The following is a 16,872-nucleotide window of genomic DNA, read 5'->3' as shown; positions in this document are numbered from 1 at the left end:
TGCAGTAATTTGGTCTATGACTACAGATGCCAAACTGTTTTGCATAAAGTAGAAAGCTGCTTAAGACTATAATATTTCCAGCCCCTACCCTCATATAGTAAGTGCACATTCTCAAAAAACTCTTAATGAGTAAGTTCTGCAGGCATCTGGCTTGCCATGTGGTTGGGGCTTCTTGGTTTCATGCTGCCAAAATGAAGTTAGACATTTTAAATGTATCTGTCATCTTTTCCATGCCATCCTAGGGTGTCATTGCTTCAGCTGGCAGAGAATAGGATGAATCTTGGCTTCACTGAGTCAAGATATCACACCATTGTGAACAGTTGTTTAAACTATGACTGTCTGCCTTCATAGTAGTGCTTATTCCATAGCATTCTGTTGTGTTCTTTCCACAACAAATTATAGCAAATAGCTTCAAGGTGAACTCCACTTCAAGAATAAAAAAACTCCAAAAGCACATATTCAGTCTTTATTTTATTAAAACAAGATTTGTTCTGCTGAAGGAATGAATGAATTTATAAGTGCAAAACAAACAAGGAACAAAACCTTTGCTTCTGGGCATGCTCAGAACTATGCTATTACAAATTTTTCTGAAAAATATTATCAGGAATGCTGTAATTCAGCAGGTAAAACATTAAAGGCAAAAATTCAGTGATTTTAGTTACATTAGTGAAAGAGATACATTTTACTTTTCCTATCTGTCCCCAAAACACCAAAAGTTACTTATTTCCAGTATGAGTTCAGATTACTTTGTTCTCAGGCAGAGTGACCCCAAAGTAAGAAGAAAGGAAGACTGGCAAAGGAATAAAGAATCATCATCCCACTCCTGTTTCCCACTATTCAGTGACGTAAAACAGACTCCCAAGCACAGGAGCACCTGTGCCAACCTGCCCTCTGCACTTCAGACTGGGACAACATCCTCTTCTGTCACCTGTCACTGATTTACTTCCAAACAGAACATACTGCCCTGAAATTTAGCTCTTACAACATAAAAAAAGAAATCCAAATACGTGACTGGGAAGAACAATGGAAACAACAAATCTGAAATAAAATGAGCAGAAGATACAGAGAAAGAACATCCAGCAACACCACCAAACCAGTCTGTAGTATCGCTGTATCCTTACAAAACCACATTGTGTCAAACAACCACAGAAAAACGAGATAGAGAAACAGGTAAAAAATTACAACATCAAGCAAAATTATTGCAAAATACATTATCAATAGCAACAACATGAAAACCACAAAACACATTCTCATTTGGGCACAAACTCAGCATGAAACTTAAAACACAATTTCAGATGAACCCATAGGCTCATTATAAACAGAAATAACCTCATTTATCTGAGTCCCAGAGAGAGGTACTTTCATAACAGAATTACCAGAACATTGGATACAAACCTGTCAGAAAGAACAAGAGAGCAAAAAATCCTATCAGAAAATTAACTGAAGAACTGCGAGGTGCAAGTGTTATATATCTGAAGTTTTGGGGGATTGCTATTTTATGTTTGGTTAGCACCTGGCACAATACGATGGAGTCACACTCATGGTTCACAAGCCTGATGAATAATAAAAATCTAAATCTATCTGCTTAGAATAAGACTGTTTTGAAAGGCTGAATGAGTACTTTATGTGGGGAGAGACTTTTTAAAAATTATGAATGTGTAATAAAAACAACAAACTTACAGGTCAAAATTGCAGATGTACTGAAGAAATGGTAACACTTTTCTCTTCTATTAAGGAAGATACTGGTTCTAACTGCTGCCAATTTAATTCAAAAAGCATGACTTTACTCTTCTCTACTCCAGCTTTTTTTCTTGCTTCTCTATGTTAAGACATGCAAACATACTGACAAAACCCCTTTGCCTCTTTGTCCACTAACATCAAAAGAACCCAGATTGCAACCCCCTACCAAAAAAAAAAAAAAAATACAAAAGGGAAAAAAACACAAAGAAAAATAGAAACAAGAAATATCACCCAAAACCAACCAACCCACCCACCAATTTTGGAGAGAAAGTATTTCAGTTCTCAAGTTGCCATTGCCGTAGACTTCACAACAAAGCTTTGAAGTACCAGCCATGCTGCTAATGAAACAATGTTCTATCCCATAATGGCAGAAACTCCATTACTTATCTAACAGGAAAGTACCTGCCTATTTCTCAAGACCCCAGAATCTTCTCCTTCTTGCACACGATACTGAGGATCTTTGCAATATTTTGTTTTGCAAATATGTTCATAATTCTCATTCCAAAGCAGCTTCTGCTTTTACTTCTCATATCAGTCTTTCCTCTTTTTCCTAGTGGTCATTGAGCATGCACAGAAGAGGGTTCTGAATATTCAGAAGTGAGGCACAGATTAATATCCAAGCCTACAGTAAACCTTAGTTTGACAATATGAACCACATAAATGTTTCCAGACTTGTACCTCAAGTCTTATTCTTCCAATAAATTCTTACATACTTTTTTTCATTTTTTTTCTTTTTTTTAAGAAAAATATATAGCTACTTACACTCTTATTTAAATACAACGTTTTTCTTCTAAAAATCCCACCCTGATAAGAGGGTCTATTACCAAAAACAAAAGAAATTACAGTCTAAAAATATTAGTAATTTTATAGTCCTCAACACATCTTTATTACTCAAGATTTCAAGGAAAAGTTGTGCACTGGAATAATACAAATGTACAATGAATGAGTATGGAGAACAGTATTTTGACTCTAAACAATTACACACTAGTGTTCTTTAAGTACAATGTACATTAAAACTTATTCACACACAAAATAATTCATGCTCTTCACGTGTGAAATACTGTGAAAAGTAAGATGGAAGAAGTTAAATAGGAAAACATTCTTGTATCATAAAAATATGTTAGAATGGGACTTATCTATAGTTAAAGCTTTGCTTTAAAACAAATTTATTTAAAAATCTTCTTTTGCTTTATCTAAAAATTAGCCTCTCTATAAAAACCATTCCTTTAAAACTTTGCTTTAAAAACATCAGTTTTATATTAGACAAAATATTAAATTATACAGGCACAATTAGTTGAGGGCTATAAAAATTTATATTACAGCCCTTCATTTTCCAGTGACTTGCAATACAGTCATAAGATTCTGTGTCTACTGACAACCATAGGAAAATTCATCCAAAGAAATCAACTTTTATATAAAAAATAAAATAAATTAAAACAAAACAAATAAAAAAATCTGTCAGATCATATTTGACTTGTAAAGGAACTTACTTTCCAGCTGACACATGCACATCTTTTATTTATCTTAGGAAATATGCACATACATTAAAAACATCCTCAAAATATTCTCTGAACATGTGATTTATGATGACAGCTTTTATATTTCCTTCAGATACTGCATATTAAAATAAACCATTTCCAAGTCCACCTTTATCTCAGCCCAAATCTGTGACCCTTTACACTTCAGAAAGAAGTGAATGAAGAATCAAGAACAGTTTTGTTTTCTGGGGGGAAAATGCACAGATATGTTCAATGCCAGAGAGGGCAAAGTCTGCTCTTTTCCATGTTTTTCTTGTGTTCTGAAAAATGTATTGTATCACTGGAGAATTTATGAAGACCTTCAAGGCCAAATAGATTATATAATATATCAAATTCAAGATTTGAAAACCGAAGCCTGGATTATGATGATGTTTAACTGTGTGCTTAATTTACTGTAAATGAACCATTAATCTTAAGTTTTAAAGCACAGAAACATCTGTGAGACTGGCTTTATGTCTCCTAACCACATCAAATAAACTGTCATCATAACAACTATTAAAAAAAGAAAGAAAACTAAGCTAAATCACCATGGGTTTGGGGCTATTTTTGCCATAAAACCATAGTAGATGGAATACCAGGGGCCAAACTTGAATCTCTATGGAATATAATTTTTATTCAACCAGGTTTTTTAACCAAATATTTGAACTCTAATACATTTAAATGGATGCTGTGTTAGGTTTATAAATATTTTACTGAAAATTCAGGAAGGAAGTTTGAACTCTAGTCCATAAAAATTTAACCAACACTACACCAAATAAAGCCAGGAAAGCATAGAACCCCAAACTGAAGCCTGACATTCTGAAACAACTTGCTGCTATTTGTTTGCATTACAACTTTTCCATCCCCCTCACTAAGGAATGTGAAATTCACCTACAAACTTAATCAAACAAGGTTTTAGAAACAAACAAAAAAGCCCCCAAACATAACCCTATATTTCTTTTAGCTTCAGCTACCACCATTTGAACAGTCCCCTAAGGAGACATATTTCCTTACCAGCATGGTCCATTATTGCTTGATGAGAGCCCACAGTGACTTTCAGTCCAAAAAAAAAAATAAAAAAAAAGCTTTGGACATGATTTCAGGAACAAAAAAGTCAATACAAAAATGTGTAAAATTATATTTCATTTCAAGAAAGCACTGAATTGATCTGAATTGTATCATACTGTATTAATTTTAATGCCATTCCACAGGCAAGTATATATTATGTGTTGAAGAAGGTGCACATATATACAAACACAAAATACATACACAGATTTCAGCCCTGACTGATGTATCTTCGTTATATTTCTAGCATAGCAAGTGAGTCATCTTCTGCACTTTAGAATTACGTGAAAAAATTTAAATAGGCACAATTAATTAACACAGCTTCTAAATTACCTTATTATAGTGCACTGTTACGCACTGATAATACCATAATAACAATATGATACCATTCAAGGTCATTTTGCTGATGGACAGTGAAGACTAGTAAATATGATTATAAGTGCTTTTAAATCAAATCCACAACTTCTGCAGCTTTACACAGTAGAACAGTGCAATACATTGTGTCCCCATATTCCAGGAACAAGAGCTGAGTTTACAGTTTTATTTATTTCACATTAGACTGGCTTTGCGCTTTCTGGAGCTCTAGCACTTCACTTCTCTATGGCCTCTTTTTTTCCTCCTTCCTTCTTCCAGGTGCTGGCTATAAAAAAAAAAAAAAAGAAAAAAAAAAGTTCTTTTGGTAGCTAGCTCTCACCTGGTAGAACAAGGCAGTTTCGAAGTAATGGTACAGCAGAGGTTCTCCTAGAGCGCCGGCTCACAGTGCCAGGATGACCCCGATCTCCACTTACTTCCCAGCTCCCGACTTTGGAGGAAGCTTGCTCTGGTTTCTTGGGAAAAGATTCTGATGTGACTTTCTGCCTTTTTTCAGGAATCCCTGTTACAACTGTTGAGTTCAGAAAGGCCCTTTTTGGTTTCCTCCTCACCTTTAATTTTTTAGCATCAGGCTTTTCTTTCTTAGGGTGCTTTCCCACTGTAGTTTTCCTTGTCTGGCACCTGTGGATGGAGAAAGCAGATTTCTGGGCACAAGGCTGAAGTTGTCTTCTCATCCCCTCTTTCTGCTGTTTTTTAGTTCTGGACGTTTGTTTGCCTGTGGTCACTCTGTTTCCTCTCCTAGCAAGAGTACATCTGACAGAGTTAGATCCTGCAGCCTTTCTGGGAAAAGCTGGTTCTTTGTTAGTGCCTTCTTTTCTCTTCCATATTGCTTTTGGAGTCTCCCTCTCTGACCACTCACTCCTGATGGAGGTCAGAGGAGTTTTGGTAATTCTATTAAATGGAATTAATCTATAATCTCCTTCTATCACAGAGTTCAAAGGTGAAATGATTAGGTGTTTAAAAGAGTTCTCAGATACAAGACAATCTGGTTTTTCTGTGGCAACAGATGGTCCATCTGCCTTTTGACTTGAAGCTGCATCATTGCCTTTATCTCGATCAGGCAGGAAAGATGCTGAAGAAGAACTACAGAAGTCTGACCAATTGAGTGACTTTGATGGCGTGCCTTCTCTCTGTGTATCAGCTAGTTTCTTCACGTTTGCATCAAAGCTGAGACTTCTGAAAAGCTGTCGAACATGAGAGGGCTTTTTGGCCTTTTCTCCAACTGTACTCTTAGGAGGAGTTTTCAGAATTCGATTTGTCAGTGGGTCATAATACTTGAGAGAACACTGTTTGTATTTATATCTTACAGAGTCCTTGCTATCTGTGGAATGATGATTCTTCCTCATTTTGGGAGTATCTAGAGGTTTACCTTTGCACTGTTTTACCTCTGGGCACGAGAGTACATACACCACTGTCTTGGGCTGTACAGGACTCATGATCTTGCTGTAGGACTCTGGAAGTTTAAGGGCACATAGTCTAGTTTTCATGTTTGGAGTTTTTTCATTCTCCAGCAGCGCAATGCTTGCTTTCTGATCAGCTGGATCAGATTCCCTTCTAGACATTTTCCTTTTTGCTACAGGGTAGTTCAGTAGACTTGTTTGGGTGCCATGGCTGACTTTAACCACCTGACACCTTGAAGCCAGGCGCCATGTCCTTTTCCTAGGCATTTTTACAATTTGTGGGTTGCATAGTGTATCTGAGGCTAAAGACGGGTTATCAAAATCAGAGCCAACACTTAAAGCATCATTAAATTCTGGCAGTGCTTTAACTGGTGCACTTTCTGTTCTATTACCCTCAATAATATTGATCCTTTTTTCATCCTTCTGCTTTTTTTTCTTCATTCTCTTCCCTGCACAATTGGCTGAGGATTCACTGTTAAAGTAGCAGCGAAAACGACCTTCCCTGAAATCACGCACAAGTTCTTCAATTTTTATATCATCTTCATACATTATTTGAGACCAAGTTTTTCCCACAAAAGAAGGAGGCACGTGAGGCAGGGCTGGAAGAACTGGTTCTTCGGTATGAACTACGACATCCTTTTTCACTGCTTCTATTTTCTCTAATGACTCAGTTTTTAAAACAGAAGAGAGCTGTGTTCCATAGTCCTTATCTTGCAAACATACTTGGACCTCTTTCAGGAATTCTATATCTTTTATAGCTGCCTTGGGTAAATCTGTTCCTACCTGTACTGGTGCATCACAGTCAAAACTCATTTCAGAGCCCTCTAAATTGGTATGGTCCAGAAGTGATGAAAAAGGTACACTGGGATTATTCTCTTTTTTGAAATAAATTTCTTCAGATGTAGTTTCATGGCAGTATTTCACAATTACATCTTCAATAGTTTCATCCACTGAACTTTCATCACCTCTGTTTGTCTTCATGTTTTTGCATCTTGCTAGCTGTGGGGATGTCCCAAGATCTAGGGAGCTGCTGATACCCACAGTATCCCTGAGATGGAGATCAGACACCAAAGTTTCATCCTGAGTTCGTAAACTATCTCGCTTTGAGAGAGACTGACCTGAGGTAACAAAGGAAGAATTGCTGTGGCTGCGTGTGGGATTCTGATGAGAAACTGAAGGGCATTTTGGGTGAGCCAGTGCTGGAGCAGGATTCAAGCGTGGGTTCAATAACACATCCCTACTGCAGACCTCCACTGCTCTTTCATCACATCCTCTACGCAGAAACAGATTTGATGCTGCCAAATCCCTAACATTTTTTCCTGTTTTAGGATTAACAGAGGAACTGTGGCTTGTAGGACTGAGAGAAAACTGCTGAGGTACAGAGCTCACAGCTGTAGACTGACCTCCATGGCTATGATCTGCAATTCGAGCATGTTTCATATTTACCCATTTCTTATCGCTACAAATGCCAACAGACTGCTGGGATATTCCTGGAGCACGTTCCTGGCCTCTTTGAAGTTTTTGAAAACCTGCTTGTGTAACAGAAGTTTTCTTTGTGCCCTCACGAGACAGGCACGGAGCAGAAGAGCCTATTTCACGAATGGACTCCTGGTCTTTGCTGGAAATCTCCTGTTTCTCACTATTCCTCTTTTTCTGCAGCTCTTCTGAGGACAGGCAAGAAATCCTAGGAGCCTCCAGAGTGACGGGGAATGGCATGTCATCATAGGTTGGTCTAAAGGAGAGAGGAGAAAAAAACAGCTTAAATAAATACTGTAAATATGCTTAAAATTTTTCAAAAAACAGCAGTGTAGGGTTTTTTTAAGAGTCATTACCTAGACTGCACCACTTCTAATGAACAAACTGAAATTACTATTTCTGTTCTTCTTTCTATCTCAGAGATATTAATTTTTTTTTAATTATGGAGGGGAAAATGCTCCACAAAGCTCAAGATAACAATTTGGGCATTAGTCTAGCACCCTCTTTATGCAATCATCAATTAAGAATGGCCAAGCATAGATTATTGTAATTTTATAAATACAGCAGAGCAAAGATATTTCCTTTGTTTGAAGTGGTAAGCCTATAAAGATGTGATTTCACTGGTCATACTATCATTACTTAAAATTGAGCTTTTGTAGAGAAACGGAACATAATAATAGGACACAGTATAAAACCATTGTTGAGTATAAATGCCCTTTTCCCTACAAATTATGGCTGCCTGATAGGAACGCTGCACATGTGGCCAAGGAATTCCATGTTTACTGTTTCTCAGACATACCACAGCTTCTGACTCACTCCTGCAAGAAGCCAAGTTAGGATTGTTCAGCCTTGCTGTGACAACAGATTTTTATATATTCTGTAACTGGCAGTTCTGTCTTTAAGACTGCCTCAAACACAAGGGTTTGTGTCTTCCAGAATTAACACAGCTGACAGAGAAGGACTATTTTTCCTATGCAACACAGGAACCCACAAGGCTTTCATGTGTAGCAGCCAGGCAAATGCAATGAAAACAATTTTTAAAATATGTAAATATAACTGAACAAGAGAATATTGTGTTTCACTCAAAAAGTATAACCATCTTGTGAGACCCCAATGGATGCTTACTTTAATACATGGCAGACATCAGCTAACATTAGTATTGTAAACAAATTTTATAGTACAGTAATTTCCTTGGTTATATAACTAAGACGACATACTGCTAAGGGATATAGGACTGAGTAAGCAAGAGAAATCTCATATAAATGAAACATTAAAAAAGAACTATTACTACATGAATGCAAAGTAATCAAATACATCAGATGATCAAACAATGCCTATCATCTGAAATGCTGCATTGCCCTTGCATAAATTCTTGGTCACCTAAGCTCTGAAATAGGACCTAAAGGGAATGCCAGATGCAACAGAATTAATCTTTTAACTTCCTGACTTCAGGGTTCTTCCATCTTTGTGTGAAACATCTTTGCATCCTGGCATCTGGACCTTGCTGAATGACTGAATATAAAAATAAATAGATTTTCATATGGAGAAACTATAGCAAACTCCTAGGTCTCTAGCTCAGTTAACAGCCTACAGGCACTTCTCAAAAATGACTTTTAAGCAAATGTTCCTGGGGGAAGAGAACAGAACAACAGTTTTATATCATTAGGAACTTTTGACAGTTTTGCTACAAATTACCCCCTTAAAGTAAAATGAAGATTTACTTTTTAAAATGCTCAATACTATTTCCTTAGGTAAAAAACTTACATACCAAGTGTTTGGAGGAAGGAATGATTTGATGGTTTGTGGGTGTTTGGTTTTGTTTTGTTTTTTTACTGGGGGAGAACAACAATATCCTTTGAAATTCAGTATAAGGCAAAGCTCTGATGAATTTTTCCTTTTTCCACATAACTACTAGGTATACTGGTTCTGTAAAACAAATCAAGTCTTACAAATATTTCCATAATCTTTTAAAATTGCACATAAAGATCCCTTGTATGAATTCAGCTAAACAGTAAAAACAGGTATTTAAAGAACTGTGTGAAACTGTATATAAATCCAAGTGTTTTAACATGAGAAAGAAGAGAATCAAAATCTTACCTCAAGTGTCAGTTAAGACCATGACTTTCTTTTCAGAGCAGGATCACAGCATAAATCTATTCATGCTTTCTTTTCCATCTTTGATTTTCTTCCTACAAACTCTGTCTAGATTTGGGATTACTGTTCCCCCTTCTTCCTCCAACATAATCTAGATTTTGTATATTATTTTTCTCACTCTATTCCTTCTACCAACAAGTTAGAGGAACCTGGGTAGATTGTTTTTCCTTGTTAGTAGGTTTCATTCACCAAAGCAACAAACTTGTATTAGTGACACCTCCAGAGAAGCCTGTCTTAAAGTGAATCCTATATTTTCTCCACAGCAAAAAATGCTGAACATTCTTGATAGTGCGATAAAATCTATTTATTTAAGATGGAAGGACAATTTATTTACTTGTAGTGATGTGTAAATCATGTCCTGGACTAGTCTGGCATAGACATGCATGTTAGCTAGCTCTGGCACATCCCTGATAATACCAATGAGTGCTTTCAGACAAAACACCCTTCTGCTTGTTTGTCAAGACATATAGCAGAGTTGCATATTCAGAAACACTGTACTCTACTGGGATCAAACTGGGATTTTTGTCTGCCTTTTAAAACATTACAAATGAGGTTTAATTGATTTTCCTTCAACTATAGAGAAAAATTTAACACACTGATCCTCTTATCACTCTTGAAACATGCACATGATAAATAAAGAGAACACTTTTCAAAATTTGAGCATTAATGAACTGGCCAATTAATGTGATTCAAGTATTAATTGAACAGGCGAATGGCAAGGATAATGAAAAAATAAACATGTAAATATATATATATATATATATATACATGGCATGTAAGGCCCAGAATTAAAATATTTGGAATAAAACATCTAATGCTCAAATTTTAAGAATTTGTAAATGCATGTGAGATTGTACAGTCTGCCATTCTGCTGACCTATATATTCCTCCTTTTCCAGGTCTTCACATTTAAAAGCTATTAGTGGTGCTGTTTCAAATCCATAACTTGTGAAGTTTTGTCTTCAAATAAACAGCAATTGTCTCCATTGAGCAAGTTTCACCTCAGATGAGCCAAATTTACTGCTCAGCAGTAGAACAAATACAGGAATTCATAACACATGCATTCCACTAACACATATTAAAATAAAAAGCCTTCTGTATTATACCTGCTGTCATGGTATCTGTGGGGATGATGCTGCAAAACATCCTGAAGGAAACGCTCCATCAAGCTACTGGCACCGGTACGATTCCTACAGTATGTTGTAAAATGTCTGTGCTGGGAGCTGAAAATGTGCTGGGGAAAGATGCAGCAGATGATTAGTCTAGTACTACTGCTAACACACAGGCCTATTCCTAAAAATTCCTTCCCAAGTTAAACATTACACCATTGCTATGAAAATATTTAAATTAAAAGAAAACAATCTCAATTAAGATTTTTAAATAGTAAAAGAAGATTTAAGTATGTTTAGGCAGTCTCAAATAATACTAGAATGTATTGAAGCATCTTTCTGAGTTGGAACTTAAATTAGTGGTTCTGGTAGCTGCTGACTAATCTCTTACAACTAGTAAAAATAATCTCACAAATCTCACAGCTGCTCACAAGTCTCTTAACCACAACAAATATTATAAATCAATCTATAAATTACTTATAAAATTATTGAACTTCATATGAGCAAACATCCTATCATTCACTCAAATTAACAAGAATTTTCTTAAGTGTAGAAGATTAAATAGGCTTCTACTTTCTAATTTAAAAAGTCTATAACACAGGAAACTGACAAAAGAACTGAAAATGGTTGATCAAACGTCTCCAGCCTTGATATTTACCATATTACTAAAACCCTAATACTTTAAAACATATAGAGATCTCAAGATTAAAGACACAGAGAAAACCATAATGGATGCAATGCAGAGCTGTGTGGCACTTCAGAAAAGCAGACTGCACCAGCTGTGCCACTCCATCGCCATCTTTTACAACAGGTAACAAATAAGCAAGGGATCTTCCTCAGGGCACACATCATGCAATTCACAAACTGCTCATTTTTCACTCAGTATTGGTTGTTTGGTGTAGAAAGTGATATTTACGAGTTGATAAAGCCTTAGGCACTCCTTGCTATCTGCTGCCAAATTATGCAGAAGCTGTCTCACCTGTTCCAGATTACTGTAGTGTACGTGGCAACAGTTGCAGTATCCTTGTCTATTTTGCACAGTGGATGCTCCAGGCCGAGGATGTTCTTGTCCTCTTCTGTGTAAACTGAAAGCAGCAGGTAATTTTGTCAAGACATGTTGGGTTGTTTAATCCATGTCCTTAGCATCAAAATTCTAAATATCTATCTTACTACACAGATGGGAAAAACTTGCAAGATAAATATTTCCATTTTAGAACTGTAATGGTGAGACTACGTATTTTAAAGTATTCTCAAGCAAATTTCACTAAAAAACTTTTTTCTTAAATGCAGAACAAAGGATAACAGCTTGAAGGCACAGTTAGCTGAAATCTGAAAATAATTGCCTCTAAAGAAAAAGGCAGAGTCATCTTTTCATTTTTCTTTTGTTAGTATTTTGAAATAAAAGAACAACGGCTTTCACCAGTGCATGGGTGTAAGATACAAAGGACCTCCAATCATACACCTAATCCATTTTGTGTCACTGTCATCCATTACACAAGGTCACAGACAAGGCTGAAAAGCAGATTCTTCCCATCTTTGGTAAGCAGTAAGCTGGATGCCAGTTAGATCATCACCTAACTTACCTGCTACTGCTGTCCTGTCGTGGAGAGCCCTCAACACCATGTCTTTGGATTCCTACAGAACAACAAAAACAACAACCGAGAAATAAACCAACCAAACACACATGTACAAAACACAAAAACCAACAGAGTATCAAGGAGATGAAGAGTTTTACCTGCACCTAGCTACTTCTCTAACATTGCATTTCTCTAACATTTGTCAAAACTACTATTTTAAAGGAAGGTAAATGGTTTACTAAGTTTAAAAAAGCACGAAGAGACCCTTTTGTCAGCAAAGTTCATCCAACAACTTAATAAAATAAGCTTTACTCTTTCATAGCTGAGGTGAGTTTTTCTACTGATTTGCCTGGGTTCAAGACTAGGCAATCTACATTGGTACTGCAACATCCATGATTACTGAGATAAAATGTAAAGTGTCTCATACAGCTTACAACAGGACAAGAAAATTACACCTTCATGGAAAATTTGTGGATGATTCAGAAGTCACTCCTTCCATCTAAGTTCCATAATGAAATTTAAGAAATCAAAGTAAGCAACTGAACTACAAGACAAATTAATACTTCTATTGCTAGTTATTACATTTTTAAATGTAACTGCAACAAAAACTACTTTGAACTTTTTCAGCTTCTTACCTTGTGCTGAAGAAGCAGAAGCTTCATCAGATCGTTTGAGTCTCTCAAACATCTGTAAGTAAAAAATTCTTGAAGTCAGTCCATCCTCATACTCACTGTATCCTAAAGCTTCTTTAAAAGCTCTAAACTGTTTCAGCCATAGACCAATACCTGATTTAAATGAAACTGCATTCTAATCAGAAACTTCTGCTTTACTAGGTTACCCTAATATTACATTTAGCAGTACGTTTTAGCTTTGATAGAAGGGGCTAACTTTTAATTAATGAAATCAAATACTATACCTATGAGCAGAGCACACACTCTGTTAGGTTATTAAGCAGTAACCTTGTCAAATTAATTTAATTACTTAATTTCCTAAGTTGCCTTAACAATTAAGACAAGATATATGTAATAAAACACATATGAGACCTGTACTACACAAAGTAATTATCTAGGCTGGAAAAATAAGCCTTATTACTCAAAAGATCAGCAAATCAATTTTGAATCTCACAATTTTTAATAAAAATATGACTGCAGCGACAAGCAGTTACGTGCTTTAGGGTGTCCAAACACAAAGGACTTCCAGGTGTCACACAGGCCTTTTATGCTATGGAATGTAAACATTAAATCAGCTTTCTAGTACCTACCTTAGAGTCACCAACCTTCCTCATCCACCAAAGCTGACTCCAGACTAGCAAGCAATAAATGTCAAACAGGAGGCCATTTGCAGTGCAGGACACTTCTCTCATCCCATCTGGCAACATGGAAGTTAAAGAGCCTTTTAAAATAGCATTAATAATGCATGTTTTCCATGCCCTAAGGCATGTAAATTTTTCTGTACCATTCTGCAAACAGTTGAACAAATGGATAAATCTTTTTGAAGTCTGCAGCACATTTTTTTTAATATGGAAGTAATTTTGACAGTCTTTCCTATATAAGTGTTAACCATTCCTTCTGGAATAGCTTTTTCTTCTTTCCTCCTCATGGGCCCCGTGTACTAAACATTGTTGTCCTTTCTGAGACTATGCACTGCTCATGATAAAATACTTCAGCTGTTACAGCAGTTATGGTCAGAAGGAATATTTTAATAGCTCAACTTTAAACAGCCCCTCACCCCCCAAAACAACACAATCCACCAAAACACCAAACTCCTTCTACTTCCCAACGTGTTGCAATTTATGTAATAATATTAAAAAACAAAATAAACACAAAACCCCAGCTGTTCCTATAAACCTTTTCATCTGGCAGCTGAGAAAAGCTTTTTTGACAGATCAGCTCATCTCAGTCATCCTGTTCTATTTCCTATCCACTGCCAGGATCTGAAAGAAAGTGAAGGAAAACCACAGAAAACTATCCCTCATGAGTGATGCTCTATGTAAAATCACTTGTTCTACCTGCTTGAAGTCAATTTCCTGTTATTTTAAGTGTTACTGTACATATACAATCTTACGATAAAGCTGAAAGTGTGACAAGTGTAGCAACCACAGAGGAGACAACCCCACGGTGAGGTGGTCAGACGGCTCCACAGCCAGCAGGGGACACCACAACCATTCATCCCCATCCACTGCCCCAAAAGGAGATTAAAGCACCTCGACACACCAACGTTTAGTTCCATCTCAAAGATGCTAAGGACTGCAGTATGTTGGAGGATGGAGGAAAATCTGCTGTCTTAGAGGAAAACCTATTCTCTTTATATCAGTGTTTTGAAAAACCACTAGTGTACAGGATATACAGCTTGCTTACCAACTGAAGTCAAGCTTAACCCACAAGCTAATAAAACTAAGGAAATCTGCTTCGTAGATGCCTTATTTATGTTGCCAAAATCTGGGTTGCCTGAGATCCTTACTTTTTTAAAAAACCCACAAAGGATTTTTCAGATGTCCAAGGAAAGACTGCATAATTCTGCCTTAGTTAAGATATTTACAGTGGGCACGATCTTAAACTGTTGGATTAAGAGTAAATAAATACTATCTGTTCAAGATAAAGCTTAAATGTTTTACAACCAAAAAAATCCTTTAAATTGTAACAAATGTATAAACAACCAGTTACATACAGAAATATTTGGTTTTGCAAAACTCTAATAAAGCTATTTTAGCAGATGTCTCTAAAACCAATGCTTCGTTTTGGCTTCATTGAACTACTCTGTGTACAGCAGGTAGAGAATGAAAATCTTCAATCATATTTAACAATACAACCAAAAGGTATGAAACACATTGAAATTTAAAAAAATAATTTAAAAGAAAAACAAAAAAATCAGTGTTGCATTCTGATAGTATCTGGGTGTCAAGGGCACCAGATAAACTCTCCACAGCGTCAAGAGTGACACTCCAGACAGTGTCACTCTTGCACCGCAACAAGTAAAATAAAAACGGCAAAAAGGCAATAAAAACTGCTCTTCGAAATGCACCTCATAAACACCTCTGCCACCCCTTCACCTGAGAGCAGCTGTGCAGGGCAGGCAGGGGGAGAACGAGTCCCTCCCCTACACAGAGGCACAGGCAAGTGCCTTCCCACAGCGCTACCACAACACGGAGGCGGCAGCTCCTCTCAGCAGCGGCCTCTGCCCCGTGGCCTCACCGCAAGGCGCGGCTCCGCTCCCGTCCCGGCTGCTCCGAGCCCGCGGTGCCCGCCCCGCCTCGCCCCGTCTCCCGCGGGGCCCCGCCGCCCGGGGCGGAGCCGCAGGACCGGCCGGCAGCCGAGGGAGCAGGGCCGGCCGTGCCCGCGGGAGCTCCGCCCGCCCCGCCCCGCCGGGAGCCGCCACCCGCGGCCGGGCGCTGAGGGGACGCTGAGGCGGCCGCGCTCTCGTCCGCCCGCTCCCGCTTCCCCGCTGCCGGCGCCGGCTCACCTCCATCACTCCCCGCTCTCTCTTCAGTGCCGCCCTGGGGTCAAGGGACGCCATCCTCTGCTTCCTGCTCCGGGTCGGCGGGCCGCGCCCCGCGAAGGGAATGGCGGGAGCTGCGGTTCCCGGGCCGCTGCTCCCCGCCCGGCTCGGGCGCCTCCTTCCCTCAGCGCCGCGCTCCGCCCGCCCGGGGTCCCGGCGCGCACCCGCCATGCGGGCCGGGCTGTGGGGAGCCGGCTCAGCGCGGCTCGCACGGAGCCCCGGAGCGTCGCTTCCTGCAGCCCGGGCTGCAAAACTGCTCCAGAGCTCCTCGGGGTGGCGTCTTTTGTCAGCCCCGGCAGGGTGCTTTTGGTTACGGAAAAGTAACCTCTTAGCTAAGTTTCATTTCAACAACTGTACTAGTCATGTTCTCCTTCAAAACACACTATTTCATGTACTTGAAAGTGAGCCAAAGCGTTACCTTATTTTATTTTATTTTCGGCCGTTAAAAGTAGCTTGTTTTGCGCCGTGTGGGTTGTTCAAGTAGGTTTTTTCAGAACGTTAAAGTCTGACTTTACCAGAGGTAGTGCTAGAGCTGCTTTGCTTCTAAGTGGGCTTAAGAATGTGACCTTACCTCAAGTTCTCTTTTTTTCATTTTTAGGGTTTTGAACGTTTATCTCATCTCCTGTGGGAAACCAGCCATTGCATATTTCTCTATGCTGAAACCGCAGGGTGTTTTAAGTAATCCAGGCAGACACAAAGTCAGCACAACGGCCTTATGTGTGAAGACAGGTGCAGATACAGGCTTGGATTGTTCAATGGAGGGAAAACAGTCCTGAATGCACTGCAATACAGAAAATTTAAAGAGGTTGCTGTAAAAAGGAGCTGCTGTGTGGCTATGTGATTATGAAACCATGGCTTAGAAATGTCCACCCACGCTGAGCAAGTAATTCAATACAAATTTCACATGACAGAAGAGTAGAAGGCCTCTCTTTAGGAAGGCTGAATTTAGTTGCTGTTGGATTCTTTTG

General features: G+C 38.3%; 1 protein-coding gene across 1 annotated transcript; it reads right to left on the bottom strand.

Annotated features, from left to right (window-relative positions):
• Positions 1–458: 458 nt before the first annotated feature.
• ZDBF2 (zinc finger DBF-type containing 2) lies at positions 459–16,075 on the bottom strand. The gene is made up of 8 exons (XM_059852304.1): positions 15,601–16,075; positions 13,671–13,777; positions 13,045–13,096; positions 12,416–12,467; positions 11,812–11,917; positions 10,830–10,957; positions 5,017–7,826; positions 459–4,310 (listed from the first exon to the last, which is right to left on the bottom strand). Exons 1-8 carry the CDS (start codon positions 16,073–16,075, stop codon positions 4,228–4,230), a joined length of 3,813 nt encoding a protein of 1,270 aa, XP_059708287.1. The 3' UTR covers positions 459–4,227.
• Between the last annotated feature and the right edge of the window lie 797 nt (positions 16,076–16,872).

The sequence above is a fragment of the Haemorhous mexicanus genome, chromosome 8 (genome assembly GCF_027477595.1).
Source record: "Haemorhous mexicanus isolate bHaeMex1 chromosome 8, bHaeMex1.pri, whole genome shotgun sequence".
NCBI classification, from domain to species: domain Eukaryota; kingdom Metazoa; phylum Chordata; class Aves; order Passeriformes; family Fringillidae; genus Haemorhous; species Haemorhous mexicanus.
This window is presented reverse-complemented; position numbering and strand designations above follow the sequence as displayed.

What these genes read in the sequence shown, in the direction of transcription:
- ZDBF2 (XM_059852304.1), bottom strand. Translation starts at nt 16,075, where the DNA reads ATGGCGGGTGCGCGCCGGGACCCCGGGCGGGCGGAGCGCGGCGCTGAG. An exon ending in GAGCGGAGCCGCGCCTTGCG is followed by an intron (nt 13,778 to 15,600) that starts GTGAGGCCACGG and finishes CCATGTTGCCAG; the next exon opens with ATGGGATGAGAGAAGTGTCC. An exon ending in ACTACAGTAATCTGGAACAG is followed by an intron (nt 10,958 to 11,811) that starts GTGAGACAGCTT and finishes ATCTTTCCCCAG; the next exon opens with CACATTTTCAGCTCCCAGCA.